At 37.4% G+C, this 16,851-nt stretch overlaps 1 protein-coding gene across 7 annotated transcripts in view; it reads right to left on the bottom strand.

The window, feature by feature from the left end:
• The window catches only part of Dus1 (Dihydrouridine synthase 1), a 154,507-nt gene extending 139,142 nt beyond the window's left edge, over positions 1–15,365 (bottom strand). For 2 of the 7 annotated variants that reach the window (XM_070094592.1, XM_070094595.1), the window contains exon 1: positions 15,217–15,362. In XM_070094592.1, coding sequence (XP_069950693.1) covers positions 15,217–15,258 — 42 coding nt within the window. In that variant the 5' untranslated portion in view covers positions 15,259–15,362. Of the gene's footprint in view, positions 1–2,887; positions 3,006–15,216 lie in introns of those variants that run through there. The other 5 variants (XM_070094593.1, XM_070094594.1, XM_070094589.1 and 2 more) reach the window with 4 other exon arrangements.
• Positions 15,366–16,851: the final 1,486 nt, after the last annotated feature.

Here is a 16,851-nt window from a genome sequence, read left to right as displayed (position 1 = left end):
CCCCCCCCCCCCCTTTTGCCTGTTCACTCTGTCACATCTGTATAGGTTGTAACCTGGGATCCATATTTCGTTGTCCAAGTGATCCTTTATGTGGGTCTCAGTGAAAGCCGCGAACATTGCCTTTGCCTCTGCAAGCAGTCCACGGATGAAAGGTATTTTGTTGTGTGTTGCTGGCTTTAGACCCTGTATATTTGCAAAGAAGAATGTCATCGGACTGGTGGTATTGTTGGTACTGGGGGGGGGGATTTTTTTTCCGGCATTAGTATCTGTATCTGTTGGTTTGGAGTGGAGGCCATCGACTGTGGTTCCACTCCAGGAACGACTGGATTTGGTGAACGATTTCTGCCATTTCCTGCCAGTTTTTTTCCTTCCTGGCACTAAAAAACCTCTCCCTCTTGAGTTGCTGTGGCTACCCAGGTTTTCCCATGGCCTGGATGTTTTGTATCTTTTTGTACCCTTTAGATGGTGTGCTTGGCAATTTAAGCTATAGCACAGTCTTTCCTGTACTTAAGAGGTACACATTTCAGGGTGAAAAAGCTTACAGGAAGGGAGTTTGCATTTTCCTGTTGTCATATGGGCATGGCATTTTCTAGGGTGGTCATAGTTGCACGTCCCGTCTGTTTTTCCAGATTTCCCATGTCTGCAGATACCAAGTGCATAGTATGTGCACAGGCTTGGTTTCCATTTGCCTTGGGTTTCTGTGACTGTATTCCCTGTTGGTGCATGTTTCCCTGTCTTATTCCTATCCTCCCTAGCACCAACAATGGAGCTCCCACCAGTTGTTTTTGGTAATATATCCTCACTATAGCTAGTGGAGTCCTCTTGTTTGCTATTTCCTGTGGTATTTCTAGTTTGCAATATTGGTTTTATCTTATCTTTGACTACACTTGTTTCCCCACTACGGCTCCTGTCCCCTATGAGGTCATTTATATGTATTCCTTCCTGCGTATAATTCCCGACTACCTGGACAAAATCTCCAGCTTCACCATTACTGTCTCCCAGGACAGCACCTCCAGCTTCACCATTACTGTCTCCCAGGACAGCACCTCCAGCTTCACCATTACTGTCTCCCAGGACAGCACCTCCAGCTTCACCATTACTGTCTCCCAGTACAGCACTATCAGCCCCACATTTACTGACTACCAGGACATCACCTCCAGCCTTACAGTTTCTGACTACATGGCCAGTATCAAGGGCAGTACCATTCAGCCCAGACTTTTTATGTTCCCATCTGTTGTAGAAAGCTTCCAGGTTGTCTATGAAAGCAGCTTTGATGTTATCCTCTTTTAATACCCTTGTGATTTTAGTCCACAGATTTTCCTCATTTGGGCATACCCAAAAACACTTCCCTGTTTTAATACTGCTTGTAGCTAGTTCTTGGATATCTGCACAAGGGGCGTGACACCAATTTCCACAAAAATGACAATTTATCCATGTGGAAGCCCGTTTGTTTGATTGACTGCAGACTATACAGAGCTTCATAATGATTTGAGTGGTTGATTTACTGTAATTCTACTAGCAACCTCTTGAATACTCTATTAATAACCTCCTTAAATGAAGCTCTAGCTATTTGTATTTCTATTTCTAACTAATTGGACAGCTTACCGTGTACGTTCCTGATTTATATTTATTGTTTGTGTTTGATAAGGGCGCCTACAACCCCATCCATTTACAGTCTGCTTTATTGTCCAACGAAACCGTTTGAAACCAGACAAGGGTTCGGACCATCAAGGGTTCGGACCAGTAGAGGGTTCGGACCAGTCGATCTGATCTGATCAGTGGGTCACTTATTTAAAACATACTAGTCGGTGATTTGGGCTAACACATGAAGGATCTACTTGAAATTATCTACCCGAGTAATATGTGATTTGATTGATACAAAAGTATAACTTGCGTGTTGAAGAGCCGGTGATTTCTGGCAGCTCCTACAGTGACGAACGGTCGAGCCTCAACCCTTGTTTATCAATCGCTGTATCTAGCTTTTCTATTTTTTTTTTTCGTCTCCACCACAATAAATGCTATATTATCACTATAGTTGACTGGTGGAAATTTTGGAAGAAGGGCGCTTTTTCTGTAGTAATAATTGCTTCTCGTTGTGTATATTGCGACCGCTGGTAACTACAGGTTATATGAAATTCACAGTAACGTCTGGTATTTCAAGAAAAAGAAACTAATGAAAGTCACTCCACTCCACTAAGTACCATTATAATACTGGTTAGTTGCTACTACAACACTGTATTCTGCTATTCACTGGTATCACTAGATTATATGCGAGTACACTAGCAGGCCAGAATGATTATTAAAACAGCTGACCACTGTGGTAAGATTCTGGCGACTTCTGGCACCTGCCTCTATAGGCTTATCACTTCATTTACAAATTCACCTGTTTTCAAATGACACTTTAGCCTTTATCATCTATATACTAGGGAGCCACTGTAGTATACACTATACACTATGTATACACAATGTTATCAGGGAGACTTTCTTTCCTCTGACAAAGAAAAGTTCTACATATTATTATTATTTTGCACACGGAACACAGGCTTATGATTCCCCTCTGGCAGTAAACTCTGCTAGGTAGTGCACACTAATTCTCCTTTTTTGACTCAGTATATAATGTTTTCCTCCCAAGATTGGTTCCAGGCGCTAGAGGGATGTATCGTATAGGAGTGATGGCATAACATAAGTAAAGTTATCATACATAGTATAAATTACCTAGGATAACCTAAAAAATCCAGACAAAGTGCTATACAGTGGATCTGTGCTCCAGTGCCCTAAATTAATAATAATATTAATAATAATTATTATTATTACAATAATACATATGTACTACTACTAATAATATTATTAAACTATAATATAACAATCGTGTCCACTCATTACTTACATTAAAGTATCTGTAGTCTTAATGTAGAGTGAGAGGTGAGTAAACAAGATTAAATGAATAAACGAGAGAGAGAATGAGAGGGTAGAAGGTTCACGAGTTATGTAAACAAACGTTGCTGTTGTTGTTGTTGTTGTTGTTACCAGCCCGGACATGAATGGTTTCTGTTCACTCTGCCAAGCCGACCAGAAAAACGTCTCATATTTGTTAATTTATATGTTTATATGTTATGTAGCATGTTTATTATATAATTTTGAAAAAAAAATCATAGATGGATTTAGCCAAATGTCTATATTAACGTTTTATACACATTTAATGCACCTCAGTGATTATTATTGTGTTGTTATTAATATGGCGTCTTCAAGACCAATTACACTCTTAATGAGTGGCTCTGAGACAGACAAGCAGACAGAAAGACAAACAGGCAGACAGAAAGATACACAGGCATACAGAAAGACACACAAGTAGACAGAAAGACAGACACACACAGGTAGACAAACAGACACAGAGGTAGACAGAAAGACACACAGGTAGACAGAAAGACAGACACACAGGTAGACAGAAAGACAGACACACACAGGTAGACAGAAAGACACACAAAGGTAGACAGAAAGACAGACACACAGGTAGAAAGACACACACAAGTAGGTAGACAGACACACACAGGTAGACAGACACACACAGGTAGGCATAAAGACAGACACACAAGTAGACAGAAAGACAGACACACAGGTAGACAGACACTGGTAGACATAAAGACAGACACACAGGTAGACAGAAAGACACACAGGTAGACATAAAGACAGACACACAGGTAGACAGAAAGACACACAGGTAGACAGAGATAGACACACACGTAGACATAAAGACAGACACACAGGTACAGACAAACAGATGCACAGAGATACAGACAGGTTTATGTGCAACAGTGAAAACAAATAGAGAGTTGTAGAGCAAGAGCCTTTCTTGCCACAATCTCCAGTGCAAGATTCAGACTTCATCTTAGGGGCCTTGGTGAAATTTACTGTCCAGTTAGTACAGTTAATACAGTATGATGCTGCTGATAGGGCAGGGTTACTCAAACTGATGCTGCCTGCACGACGCATTTGCTGCCACGAGTATTGTCAAATATTGTACAGTGGTGTGCATCAGCCAGCCCAGCCCAGCTGCCAGATGCACGGTCGTAAGTCGAGCGGGCGTGTCGAGCAGGTCGTAAGTCAGATGGTACTTGAATATATATATATATATATATATATATATATATATATATATATATATATATATATATATATATATATATATATATATATACGTATATCTTTCTTTCAACACACCGGCCATATCCCACCGAGGCGGGGTGGCCCAAAAGGAAAAACAAAAGTTTCTCCTTTTACATTTAGTAATATATACAGGAGAAGAGGTTACTAGCCCCTTGCTCCCGGCATTTTACGGAGGAAGAATTCTGTTTCACCTCCCCATGGAGAATATATTTGTGAATATATAAATATATATATATATATATATATATATTTTTATTATTTTTTATTATCACACTGGCCGATTCCCACCAAGGCAGGGTGGCCCGAAAAAGAAAAACTTTCACCATCATTCACTCCATCACTGTCTTGCCAGAAGGGTGCTTTACACTACAGTTTTTAAACTGCAACATTAACACCCCTCCTTCAGAGTGCAGGCACTGTACTTCCCATCTCCAGGACTCAAGTCCGGCCTGCCGGTTTCCCTGAACCCCTTCATAAATGTTACTTTGCTCACACTCCAACAGCACGTCATGTATTAAAAACCATTTGTCTCCATTCACTCCTATCAAACACGCTCACGCATGCCTGCTGGAAGTCCAAGCCCCTCGCACACAAAACCTCCTTTACCCCCTCCCTCCAACCTTTCCTAGGCCGACCCCTACCCCGCCTTCCTTCCACTACAGACTGATACACTCTTGAAGTTATTCTGTTTCGCTCCATTCTCTCCACATGTCCGAACCACCTCAACAACCCCTCCTCAGCCCTCTGGACAACAGTTTTGGTAATCCCACACCTCCTCCTAACTTCCAAACTACGAATTCTCTGCATTATATTCACACCACACATTGCCCTCAGACATGACATCTCCACTGCCTCCAGCCTTCTCCTCGCTGCAACATTCATCACCCATGCTTCACACCCATATAAGAGTGTTGGTAAAACTATACTCTCATACATTCCCCTCTTTGCCTCCAAGGACAAAGTTCTTTGTCTCCACAGACTCCTAAGTGCACCACTCACTCTTTTTCCCTCATCAATTCTATGATTCACCTCATCTTTCATAGACCCATCCGCTGACACGTCCACTCCCAAATATCTGAATACATTCACCTCCTCCATACTCTCTCCCTCCAATCTGATATTCAATCTTTCATCACCTAATCTTTTTGTTATCCTCATAACCTTACTCTTTCCTGTATTCACCTTTATTTTTCTTCTTTTGCACACCCTACCAAATTCATCCACCAATCTCTGCAACTTCTCTTCAGAATCTCCCAAGAGCACAGTGTCATCAGCAAAGAGCAGCTGTGACAACTCCCACTTTGTGTGTGATTCTTTATCTTTTAACTCCACGCCTCTTGTCAAGACCCTCGCATTTACTTCTCTTACAACCCCATCTATAAATATATTAAACAACCACGGTGACATCACACATCCTTGTCTAAGGCCTACTTTTACTGGGAAAAAATTTCCCTCTTTCCTACATACTCTAACTTGAGCCTCACTATCCTCGTAAAAACTCTTCACTGCTTTCAGTAACCTACCTCCTACACCATACACTTGCAACATCTGCCACATTGCCCCCCTATCCACCCTGTCATACGCCTTTTCCAAATCCATAAATGCCACAAAGACCTCTTTAGCCTTATCTAAATACTGTTCACTTATATGTTTCACTGTAAACACCTGGTCCACACACCCCCTACCTTTCCTAAAGCCTCCTTGTTCATCTGCTATCCTATTCTCCGTCTTACTCTTAATTCTTTCAATAATAATTCTACCATACACTTTACCAGGTATACTCAGCAGACTTATCCCCCTATAATTTTTGCACTCTCTTTTATCCCCTTTGCCTTTATACAAAGGAACTATGCATGCTCTCTGCCAATCCCTAGGTACCTTACCCTCTTCCATACATTTATTAAATAATTGCACCAACCACTCCAAAACTATATCCCCACCTGCTTTTAACATTTCTATCTTTATCCCATCAATCCCGGCTGCCTTACCCCCTCTCATTTTACCTACTGCCTCACGAACTTCCCCCACACTCACAACTGGCTCTTCCTCACTCCTACAAGATGTTATTCCTCCTTGTCCTATACACGAAATCACAGCTTCCCTATATATATATATATATATATATATATATATATATATATATATATATATATATATATATATATATATATATATTATATATATATATATTATATATATATATATATATATATATATATATATATATATATATATATATATATATATATATATATATATATATATATATATATATATATATATATGTATATGCAAAACAACCACTCTGAAAGAATAGAGAAATTCCAAGTGCTTTCGTGACTACTCACATTATTGATAGTTCCGTGATAATGTGAGTAGTCACGAAAGCGCTTGGAATTTCTCTATTCTTTCAGAGTGGTTGTTTTACATATTCTGAAATCACCTGTTTACTGTGATCTTATTGCATATATATATATATATATATATATATATATATATATATATATATATATATATATATATATATATATATATATATATATATATATATATATATATATATATATATATATATATATATATATATATATATATATATATAAAAGAACATAAGAAAGAAGGAACACTGCAGCAGGCCTATTGGCCCATGCGAGACAGGTCCAAGTCTCCTACCGGCTTAAGCCAATGCCCCAACCTAGTCGGGGCAGGTCACATTCACTTCAGGAAGGAACACGACAACTGACCTAGTAGCACAAGCTAATCAGGTCCAACTCACACCCACAAACACGCATTCATGTATTTATCTAACCTATTTTTAAAACTACACAACGTTTTAGCCTCAATAACTGTACTTGGGAGTTTGTTCCACTCATCCACAACTCTATTACCAAACCAGTGCTTTCCTATATCCTTCCTGAATCTGAATTTTTTCCAACTTAAAACCATTGCTACGAGTCCTGTCTAGGCTATATATATATATATATATATATATATATATATATATATATATATATATATATATATATATGTATATATATATATATATATATATATATATATGCAATAAGATCACAGTAAACAGGTGATTTTAGAATATGCAAAACAACCACTGTGAAGGAATAGAGAAGTTCCAAGCACTTTCATGACTACTCACATTATCAAGGAACAATGAAAGTAAAGCATCAAAGGAAGGTATATATAGGGGTAGCCCACACCTCACTATCAGATTTATTAAGTTTCTTATATGAAGAACTCGTTAATTATGATTTACCTTTGCCAGTTCCTATCATTAAACTTACTAAACTTTGCATTGTTGATGCAAAATTTGTATTTAATGATAAGTTTTACACTCAGAAGTTTGGTATGGCAATGGGAAATCCTCTTTCACCTGTTCTTAGTAACCTATACATGGATTTTTTGAAACAAGGCTGCTTAACACAATCCTCCCTAATAGAGCTAAATGGTTCAGATATGTTGATGATATTTTGTGTCTTATGCCCAAAAATGTAGATATACACCATTTCCTTGGCAAATTAAATAGCTTAGCCCATTCTATAAATTTTACTGTTGAATTTGAAGAAAATAACTCATTGCCTTATCTAGATGTTTTAATTATTAAGTGTAATAATGAATTCAAATTTAAAATTTGCAGAAAACCTACAAATAACTGTTCCTATGTCCACTATTATTCTTCTCATCAAGACAGAGTTAAACTGTCTGTTTTCTCATCAATGTTTTTGAGAGCTTTACAAATTTGTAGTCCAGAGTTCATATATGAGGAAATATCCAAAATTTATGAAATAGGTAATGATTTGAAATACCCAAGAAATGTAATTGATAAATCTTTTAAAATTGCTAGAAATACTTTTTACAATCCAAAAAGGGACAACCAGCCTTATTCAACTAAAAATATGTTGGTTCTCCCTTACCATGAAAACTTGGTTGATATGCCTTCTCTTCTTAAGACTTTTAATATTAAAGTTGTATTCAAAAATCTTGATACAGTAAAAAAACTTTTGATAAAGAATTCCCCCCAAAATGCTGATGGATGTGTCTATAAGATTCCTTGTAAAATTTGCGATAAAGTTTATTACGGTCAAACTGGTAAAAATCTCGAACTAAGATTAAAACAACATAAATATAGCATTAGAACTGGACAAGATTCCAATGCTCTATTTATTCATGTACGAGATTTTAATCATCCAATTGATTTTCAAAATGTTGAGAAAGTAGTATCAAGCAAGTCCATGGTCGACAGGAATATAATTGAATCTTGTTTCATAAAAAGCAGTTTTGACAATATTATGAATATTTCCTTTGGTATATATAAATTAGATCCATTTATAATTAATAGAATTTGGGAAGAATTTAATAATACAATGGACAAATAATAATTTAAATTTCTTATTTCTTGGGTAGAATAGTTTGTTGGTAGGTTGTATGAAGGACCTGTCTAGTTCGGCCGGTGGGCATGCTGTCTCGCGTCAGGTATTTTGTTGTTGTGGGATCTGATAGTGAGGTGTGGGCTACCCCTTTATATACCTTCCTTTGATGCTTTACTTTCATTGTTCCTTGATAATGTGAGTAGTCACGAAAGTGCTTGGAACTTCTCTATTCCTTCACAGTGGTTGTTTTGCATATATATATATATATATATATATATATATATATATATATATATATATATATATATATATATATATATATATATATATATACAGTGGACCCCCGGTTAACGATTTTAATCCGTGCAAGAGGGCTCATCGTTATGCGAAATAATCGTTATGCGAATGAATTTTCCCCATAAGAAATAATGGAAATAAAATTAATCCGTGCAAGACGCCCAAAAGTATGAAAAAAATTTTTTTTTACCACATGAAATGTTAATTTTAATACACACAAACTGAAAAAGGCATGCACAATTACATGACACTTACTTTTATTGAAGATCTGGTGATGATTGATGGGATGGGAGGAGGGGAGAGCATTATCTTCTTACTGTTTAGAAGGGGAATCCCCTTCCATTACGACTTGAGGTAGCAAGTCCTTTTCCGGGGTTACTTCCCTTCTTCTTTTAATGCCACTAGGACCAGCTTGAGAGTCACTGGACCTCTGTCGCACAACAAATCTGTCCATAGAGCTCTGTACCTCCCGTTCCTTTACGATTTGTCTAAAATGGGCCACAACATTGTCATTGAAATAGTCACCAGCACGGCTTGCAACAGCTGTGTCAGGGTGATTTTCATCTATAAAGGTTTGCAGTTCAACCCACTGTGCACACATTTCCTTAATCTTTGAAGTAGGCACAATGGATTCCACAACTGGCATAGGCTTCTCAGGGTTAGCCCCAAACCCTTCAAAATCTTTCTTAATTTCCATACTAATTCTCACCCTTTTTACCACAGGGTTGGCACTAGAAGCTTTCTTGGGGCCCATGGTCACTTATTTTCCAGAAACAGCACCGAAAACACTGTAATAATACGAAATATTCCGAGTGTATGCTTGGATGTTACCGCGGAGGCTGGCTGGTAAACAATGGGACGGCCGGCACATGTGAGGCTGGCTGAGGGCACATTGGACGCGTCTCGGACGAAAATCGGTAAGCGGGTTTTTAATCGGTATGCGCGGCAAAAATTTTGCGATAAAAGTAATCGGTATGCGGAAAAATCGCTATGTGATGCCATCGTTATGCGGGGGTCCACTGTATATATTATATATACAGGTCCGCCATCACAAATCCGGCAATCAGTTATTCGGTTCCTTCAGTTATTCGGCACTAATTCTGGCTAGCATAATTTTAAATTCCCATGGTCGCCACACCAACCTGCTGGTACTGTTTGGTGGCGCTACTTGCTGCATAAGTCATTCCAATTTCTTTTTCTCCATTTATTGTTTTAACCTGCTTACTTTTAGCCCTAGCCATGGTTCCAATGAATAAAAGAAATGCTTCTCATTATGTAAAGCACCTACACAGTACATTATCCATTAAAGATAAGGTGGCTTTGAAGCCACTGTCGGTTGCCATGAGCTCAGTCTCATGAAGCAGGAGAATATGCTTTATTATTACGCTAATATCAGCACTACAGTTTATTTGCCTATCACAATTGATCTAATATGACATAAGAAACAATATAAATAACATAAAACATGTTAAATACTCCAGAATGAATAATATTTGGCATAACACCGAGCAGTTCAACAGTTATGAAGAGGATATGGTAAACAAATACCATTCTCCTATCCTTGTCTTGGTGGCTTATATTAGAGAAAACGGAGTATAGCACAGGGTTAACTATGATATACACTCGTACTCCACCATAAACATGAATCAAAAAAGTTATTTTCTCTCTATAGATTATCACACATAGCAGCATGTGTAGAGAACCTAGGATAACCCCAAAAAAGTCAACGTGGCTTATTTTTAGTACCTGGCTTGGATTAGCCATATATAATTTTTGGTAAATATTTGATTCCCAGCCAGGGTAGAAACATTAGGTGTGTTTCTTTACACCTGTTGTCTATGTTTACCCATCAATAAATGGGTACCTGGGTGTTAGTCGACTAGTGTGGGTGTTATCCTGGGACACTGACCTAATTTTCTTGAAATACTCAGCATAACAAGTGCCTTTTTATACAGTAGTATGTCACTGATGTCAGCTAGGCCTGTATACCTTGTACATGTACGTGTAGTAAATAAAGATGTTATTATTATTATATTATTATTATTATTTTCTCAGTTGTTTGTTGGGTTATCTTATTCAAACTTGGGCAATGTATGATGGAAAGATACTTCTTCACGTACACCAAAAATGAAAGAAATCAGACCATAAATAGCGGAGTTCACTTCTCAGCCATTAGCGGCCACTTAGCGGTATATTTTTGTATGGTTGTTATGGTTATATTCTCATTTTTTTGGTCTCATTTGATAGAATGAAAGATATATTACAGAAATAGATATGATTTTGATTACTTTCATGATGAAAAGTACCTTGAAATTGCGCTCACAGTAGTGAAAATGTTCTATTCTTTAGTGAAGCTCAAGAGTAAACAAATGACGTCACCGTCCAATACCTGTCTGCCTGCCAGTCTAAATTCCAGTACGGAGTCAAGAATGGATTGACATTATTTATAAAATTATTACAATAATGCAGTAGTCTGCATAACAGTAAATCTTTTTTTTTTTTTTTTTTTGTGAATAAAAATTCCAAATGGTAAGCAAGAGTAATATAAGAGGGGCCTGTAGCCATGACTAATGAACAGAGAAAATGTTATTTTAGTGCCAGGAATGTCTGCATTGTTTATTCTGGACCCTATTTTGAAATTGGCATCTGTTGAAATTTGTGTGAAATTTGCCAAATTGCCAATTTCTGACCACTTTTTTGGGTAGTTGAAATAAGTGAATGGGCGGTTTCTTGTACTCAGTTGACAGACTAGAAGTAAGTTTATTCAGGTATACACAAATACAGTTACATAGATTATCATACATAGCAGTGTATGTATAGAGAACCTAGGATAACCCAGAGAAGTCTGACAAAGTGACTTATTTCCAGTACCTGGGTTGGGCTTGCCATACATGATTTTTGGTAAATATTTTTTTTTTCTCGTTCGTTTGTTGGGCTATCTCATTGAAACTTGGGCAATGTATGATGGAAAGATGCTTCTTAATGTACAACAAAAATAAAAATGACGGATGATAAATAAGGGAGTTCACTTCTCAGCCATTAGCCGCCTCTTTGCAGTATATTTTCATATGGTTTTTATGGTTGAATTTTCATTTTTTTTTGGACTCATTTGATATAATGGAAGATATATTACAGAAATAGACATGATTTTGATTGCTTTCATGATGAAAAGTACCTTGAAATTGAGCTAAAAGTAGCGGAAATGTTCGATTTTTGCCGATGTTCAATGAACTGTGTAGGTCAAGTTGGTTAATTTTATTAAGTGTATTCTAACTTAACCACTCTGTAATTCGGCAAACTCAGTAATCCGGCACACTACAGGTCCCAATGATGCCAGATTTGTGATGGGGGACCTGTACCAAATTTCATTGTTTTAAATAGTACTAAACTGTAATACATCATAATGTAAATTGTTTTAAATTGTTACATTGTAATACTGAATTATCTAATTCAATAGTGTAATAAGTCTCTACTAGAATTATCAAAACCATGTAACATTACCTGACAAGATATACAATTCTACTGTACTAACTGTAACTTATCTAATGACCATATGAACTATTTATCATTGCCTTACTAATCTTAAGTTAATCTCTAAGTTTGCCCGAAAAACTCTGCATACAAAGGGGCTTTTGGCATGTATACCCAACTACAGTGGACCCTCAGCTAACGTTATTAATCCGTTCCTGAAAGCTCATCGTTAGCTGAATTAATTTTCCCCATAAGAAATAATGGAAATCAAATTAATCCGTGCAAGACACCCCGAAGTATGAAAAAAAAATTTTTACCACATGAAATATTAATTTTAATACACACAAACTGACACTTACCTTTATTGAAGATCTGGTGATGATTGATGGGATGGGAGGAGGGGAGAGTGTGGAAGTTGTTAATGTTTAGAAGGGGAATGCCCTTCTATTAGGACTTGAGGTATCAAGACCTTTTCTGGGGTTACTTCTCTTCTTCTTTTAATGCCACTAGGACCAGCTTGAGAGTCACTGGACCTCTGTTGCACAACAAATCTGTCTATAGAAGTCTGTACCTTCTGTTCCTTTAAGATTTGCCTAAAATGGACCACAACATTGTCATTGTAATAGTCACCAGCATGGTTTGCAATAGCTGTGTTAGGGTGATTTTCATCCATAAAGGTTTGCAGTTCAACCCACTTTGTACACATTTCCTTAATCTTTGAAGTAGACACAATGGATTCCACAACTGGCATAGGTGTCTCAGGGTTAGCCCCAAACCCTTCAAAATCTTTTCTTAATTTCCATACTAATTCTCACCCTTTTTATCACAGGGTTGGCACTAGAAGCTTTCTTGGGGCCCATGGTGACTTATTTTGCAGGTACAATCACTAAAAACGCTGTGATAATATGAAATGTTCCGATTGTATGCTTGGAAGCGACCGCGGTGGCTGGCTTGTAAACACTGGCACCCACAGAACAAGTGAGGCGGGCTCAGGCCGCACGAATCGCATTGAGCAAGTTTTTTAGCGCTAGCCGAGGCAAAATTTTTGCGTTAAAATGTATCGCTAGGCGGATTTAACGTTGTGCGATGCGTTCGTTAGGCGAGGGTCCACTGTACCAGAAATGTTATAAATGGTGCAAAGGTGACATTAAAACAATATCAAAGATGGTTGACAAAAACCCACTACCATTATAATATGCTCCTCACTTAGCGACAAATTCATTTACCGACATGGTCTTAGGAATGGAACTCCGTTGTTAAGTTGAGACCATTCTATCAAATGAGACCAAGAAAATGAGAATACAACTATAAATACCATATGGAGTTTTTTTTCTCCTTATGCATTGCGTGCTGCAGGACTTTTTTTATACTGTGCATACTGACCACACAGACCCATACTCTCATATGTAGGTCTACCAGCTTTCTCTCACCAAATTTGAAGCCGCTAAAATTTTGGCGTATTAATGTCACCAACACTGGCTTGTTAGCCGTACCTATACGCCACCGACAGGGAAAGGATTAAAGACTACTTAAGTCTAGACAAAGTTCAAATATCCAATATTTTACTTAATTATTAATATGAGGTAGTACAATTTATGAGACAAACATACATTTCTAGGTTTGTAATACTGGTTTAATAGATAAAGGATAATAAAATATTTGGGAGAGTTATTTCAAATTTTGTTAGAGATTAGTACAGTGTGGGTATAGCTATTACTGAGAGATGAGATGATTTTTAAGTACAGTCCTAAATTGATTTGTGGGCAGGGAACCTCTTGCTGGTTCAGGCAAAGAGTTCCAGATCTTCAGGCCCTTTATGTGCATTGAGTTTTTGCAGTGTGAGACGGACATGAGGGATGTCAAAAAGTGTATTGTGCCTCGAGTTATGCATGTGTGTTCAGGTGTAGCTGTCTAGGAGAAGTTTGAGCGGAGGGTTTATACTGGAGTTTGATGTTCTGTATATATAGTAGGCACAATAATTAAGTGGTAGGGTGTGTTGTCTGGCACAGTAGTTTGTGATCATCCTCACTGCAGCTTTCTGTTGGGTTATTAAAGGTTTAAGGTAATTGGCCATGGCAGATCCCCAAGCACAAATATCACAGGTAAGGTAAGGGTATATTAGAGAGTGACAAAGTAAGGTGTGCCATCTGGGGTACATAGTTGTATCTTGGAAAGGATGTCTACTGTTTTGGAAACTTTCTTAATTATATGCTGAATAGTAAGTAAGTAAGTAAGTTTATTCAGGTATACACAAATCCAGTTACATAGAATTATCATACATAGCAGCATATGTGTAGAGAACCTAGGAAAACCCAAAAAAGTCAGACAGAGTGACTTATTTCCATTGGGGTCTTAAATTTAAGATTACAGTCAAGGTCAGTGTATATGCACTGCATTTCAAATTTTTCAAAAGTCTGAAATCATAAAAAATTCACAAGAGTGAATCTGTATAATAGTGTTAATGATAAGTGTATCCATATAAAAGATTGCAAGTTACAAGAAAAAATATTAAAAAAAAAATAGTAAAACTAGGTGTTTGACAGAGATGTAGCATAATAATTATTATAATATTCATGGGAAAGAGTAAACCCATTGGGGTCATAAAGCATCTAGGTGATAGGAGAGATCTGGTTTCACCTTATGAAGGGAAAAGGGCTCTTGATCCAAGGGACTGGATCAAGAGCCCATCACTCTCAAGGCATTCACTCTTGCAGGAAGAGGTACATATATAAGGAAATGCAGAAGAGGGTTGTGGAACTTGTGGACTGGATAGTGTGATGAGAACCAGGGTGATAGCAAGAAGTGTGTAATAATTACCCAGCTAGAGAAGACACTATGAATAATGTTAGTGTGAGGGGGACATGAATAGAGAAGCCCATTTTGGCCAAACCTTACTTACCATAGCGTCTAGACAGGAGTCGCCAGGCCAACTCTGAAGCATCCACCATTGGTGCTACTACTAGCCGTGCCCCTCCCAGCTTCTTCTGCCAGAAGTCATATCCCCGAGGACCTGGCATCACCTGACAGAAAGGACATAATAGTAAGTGTTGTGAATACCCAACCTTGTTACTCTCAAACCCACACACTGTATCCTGCTACACTTGCTCTCCTGGCTGATATCTAGTAAAAAAAATCTTAATAGGTTTAGAGGCCTTCAGCTTATGGGAAAAAGATTCACTAAAATTTCAGAAAGTGTTGGAGAAAAACTTATAGAAAAAACATAGATCCCACAACATTAGGATTATATTCCAGTGCCTTACATACTTGAAATCATATTTTTTATGCATAATTTTAAAATAAATTGTAACAAAGAAATTGAAAGGTACAATCAAATCTTGCCTGTAACACATCCAGAGATCACTATAGAAATTTTGTATCCGAGTCCATGTTTTGCAGTAAAGCCATGCCTACATCCACTATATGCATGAAGTTCAGCTTGATCGTGCAGTGGGACATGTCTCCTCCATGCCTTGGGTGAGACCACTGTTTTAAAAGAAAACTTAGATTCACTCCTTGGTGAAAATAGCCACCCGCGCTTCCAGTTTCTTCTGGACGCATTTTATGCCTTACTCTCGTTTGCCAATAATCAATTTTGTATCTTTCTTCACCCATCTCATCCCTAGATATTAACCATGGCACCCAAGAGAAATACTAGTGATGCTGGAGGTGCCAAAAAGAGTAAGTGTGAAACTAAACCTGTTTTAAAAAATTAAGGAGTTAGATACACTTAAAACTGGTGAACTTGTAATGGAGATAGCCAGCATTTTGGTGCCAGAAAAACAACAATTTGTTCAATCAAAGACAAAGAGATGAAGATAGGAGCTTGTTCAATGAGCAATCCAGATTGTGACCTGCTGAAAAAATGTTAAAGAGGTTAATACAGAAAGTCAGTAAATACATATATAGACCAAACAGAAAACACAAAAAAGTATCACACTTAGTGCTCTTATTATAAGGAAGAAAGCCATATTGTATTATAAAACAGAGAGTAAGCAGGAAGGAAAGCCTTCACAAGAGTGTACATTTAGTTCTGGATAATTTAACTGCTTTAAATTATACAGTGACCTGCACAATAGTTTAAATGGGAAAGTGCATCTGCTTATTTCATTGCTGCCAGGAATTACCCTGCCAAGTTGGAGGAAATTATTGCTGAAGCTGGATACAAACTTGAGCAAGTGCTTAAAACTGATAATACAAGATATATTTTGGAAACTGCCATCTAGAACTCACATGAGCAAACAAAGGAAACCTGCACCTGAATTCAAGGCAGCAAAGGGTTGTTTCACTCTACTTATATGCACTAATGCATTGAGTAACATAAAGTGCACGCCTATGCTTATTTATCACTCACAAAATCACCCTCAAGCTGTCTAAAGCCTAGAAATTAAATATCCTTCATGCTGTAATTATTTAAAAAAATATATTCTTCTTAAATTGTAGTGTATTTTCTAAATGTTAAAGAGAACAATGAACAAAATTTGCCCAATACTATATGCATATACGTATATCTTTTTCTTCTTTCAACAAACTGGCC

Source organism: Cherax quadricarinatus, chromosome 46, assembly GCF_038502225.1.
Source record: "Cherax quadricarinatus isolate ZL_2023a chromosome 46, ASM3850222v1, whole genome shotgun sequence".
NCBI lineage: Eukaryota > Metazoa > Arthropoda > Malacostraca > Decapoda > Parastacidae > Cherax > Cherax quadricarinatus.
The sequence above is the reverse complement of the archived record's forward strand: the minus strand, read 5'-3'. Positions and strand labels throughout refer to the sequence as shown.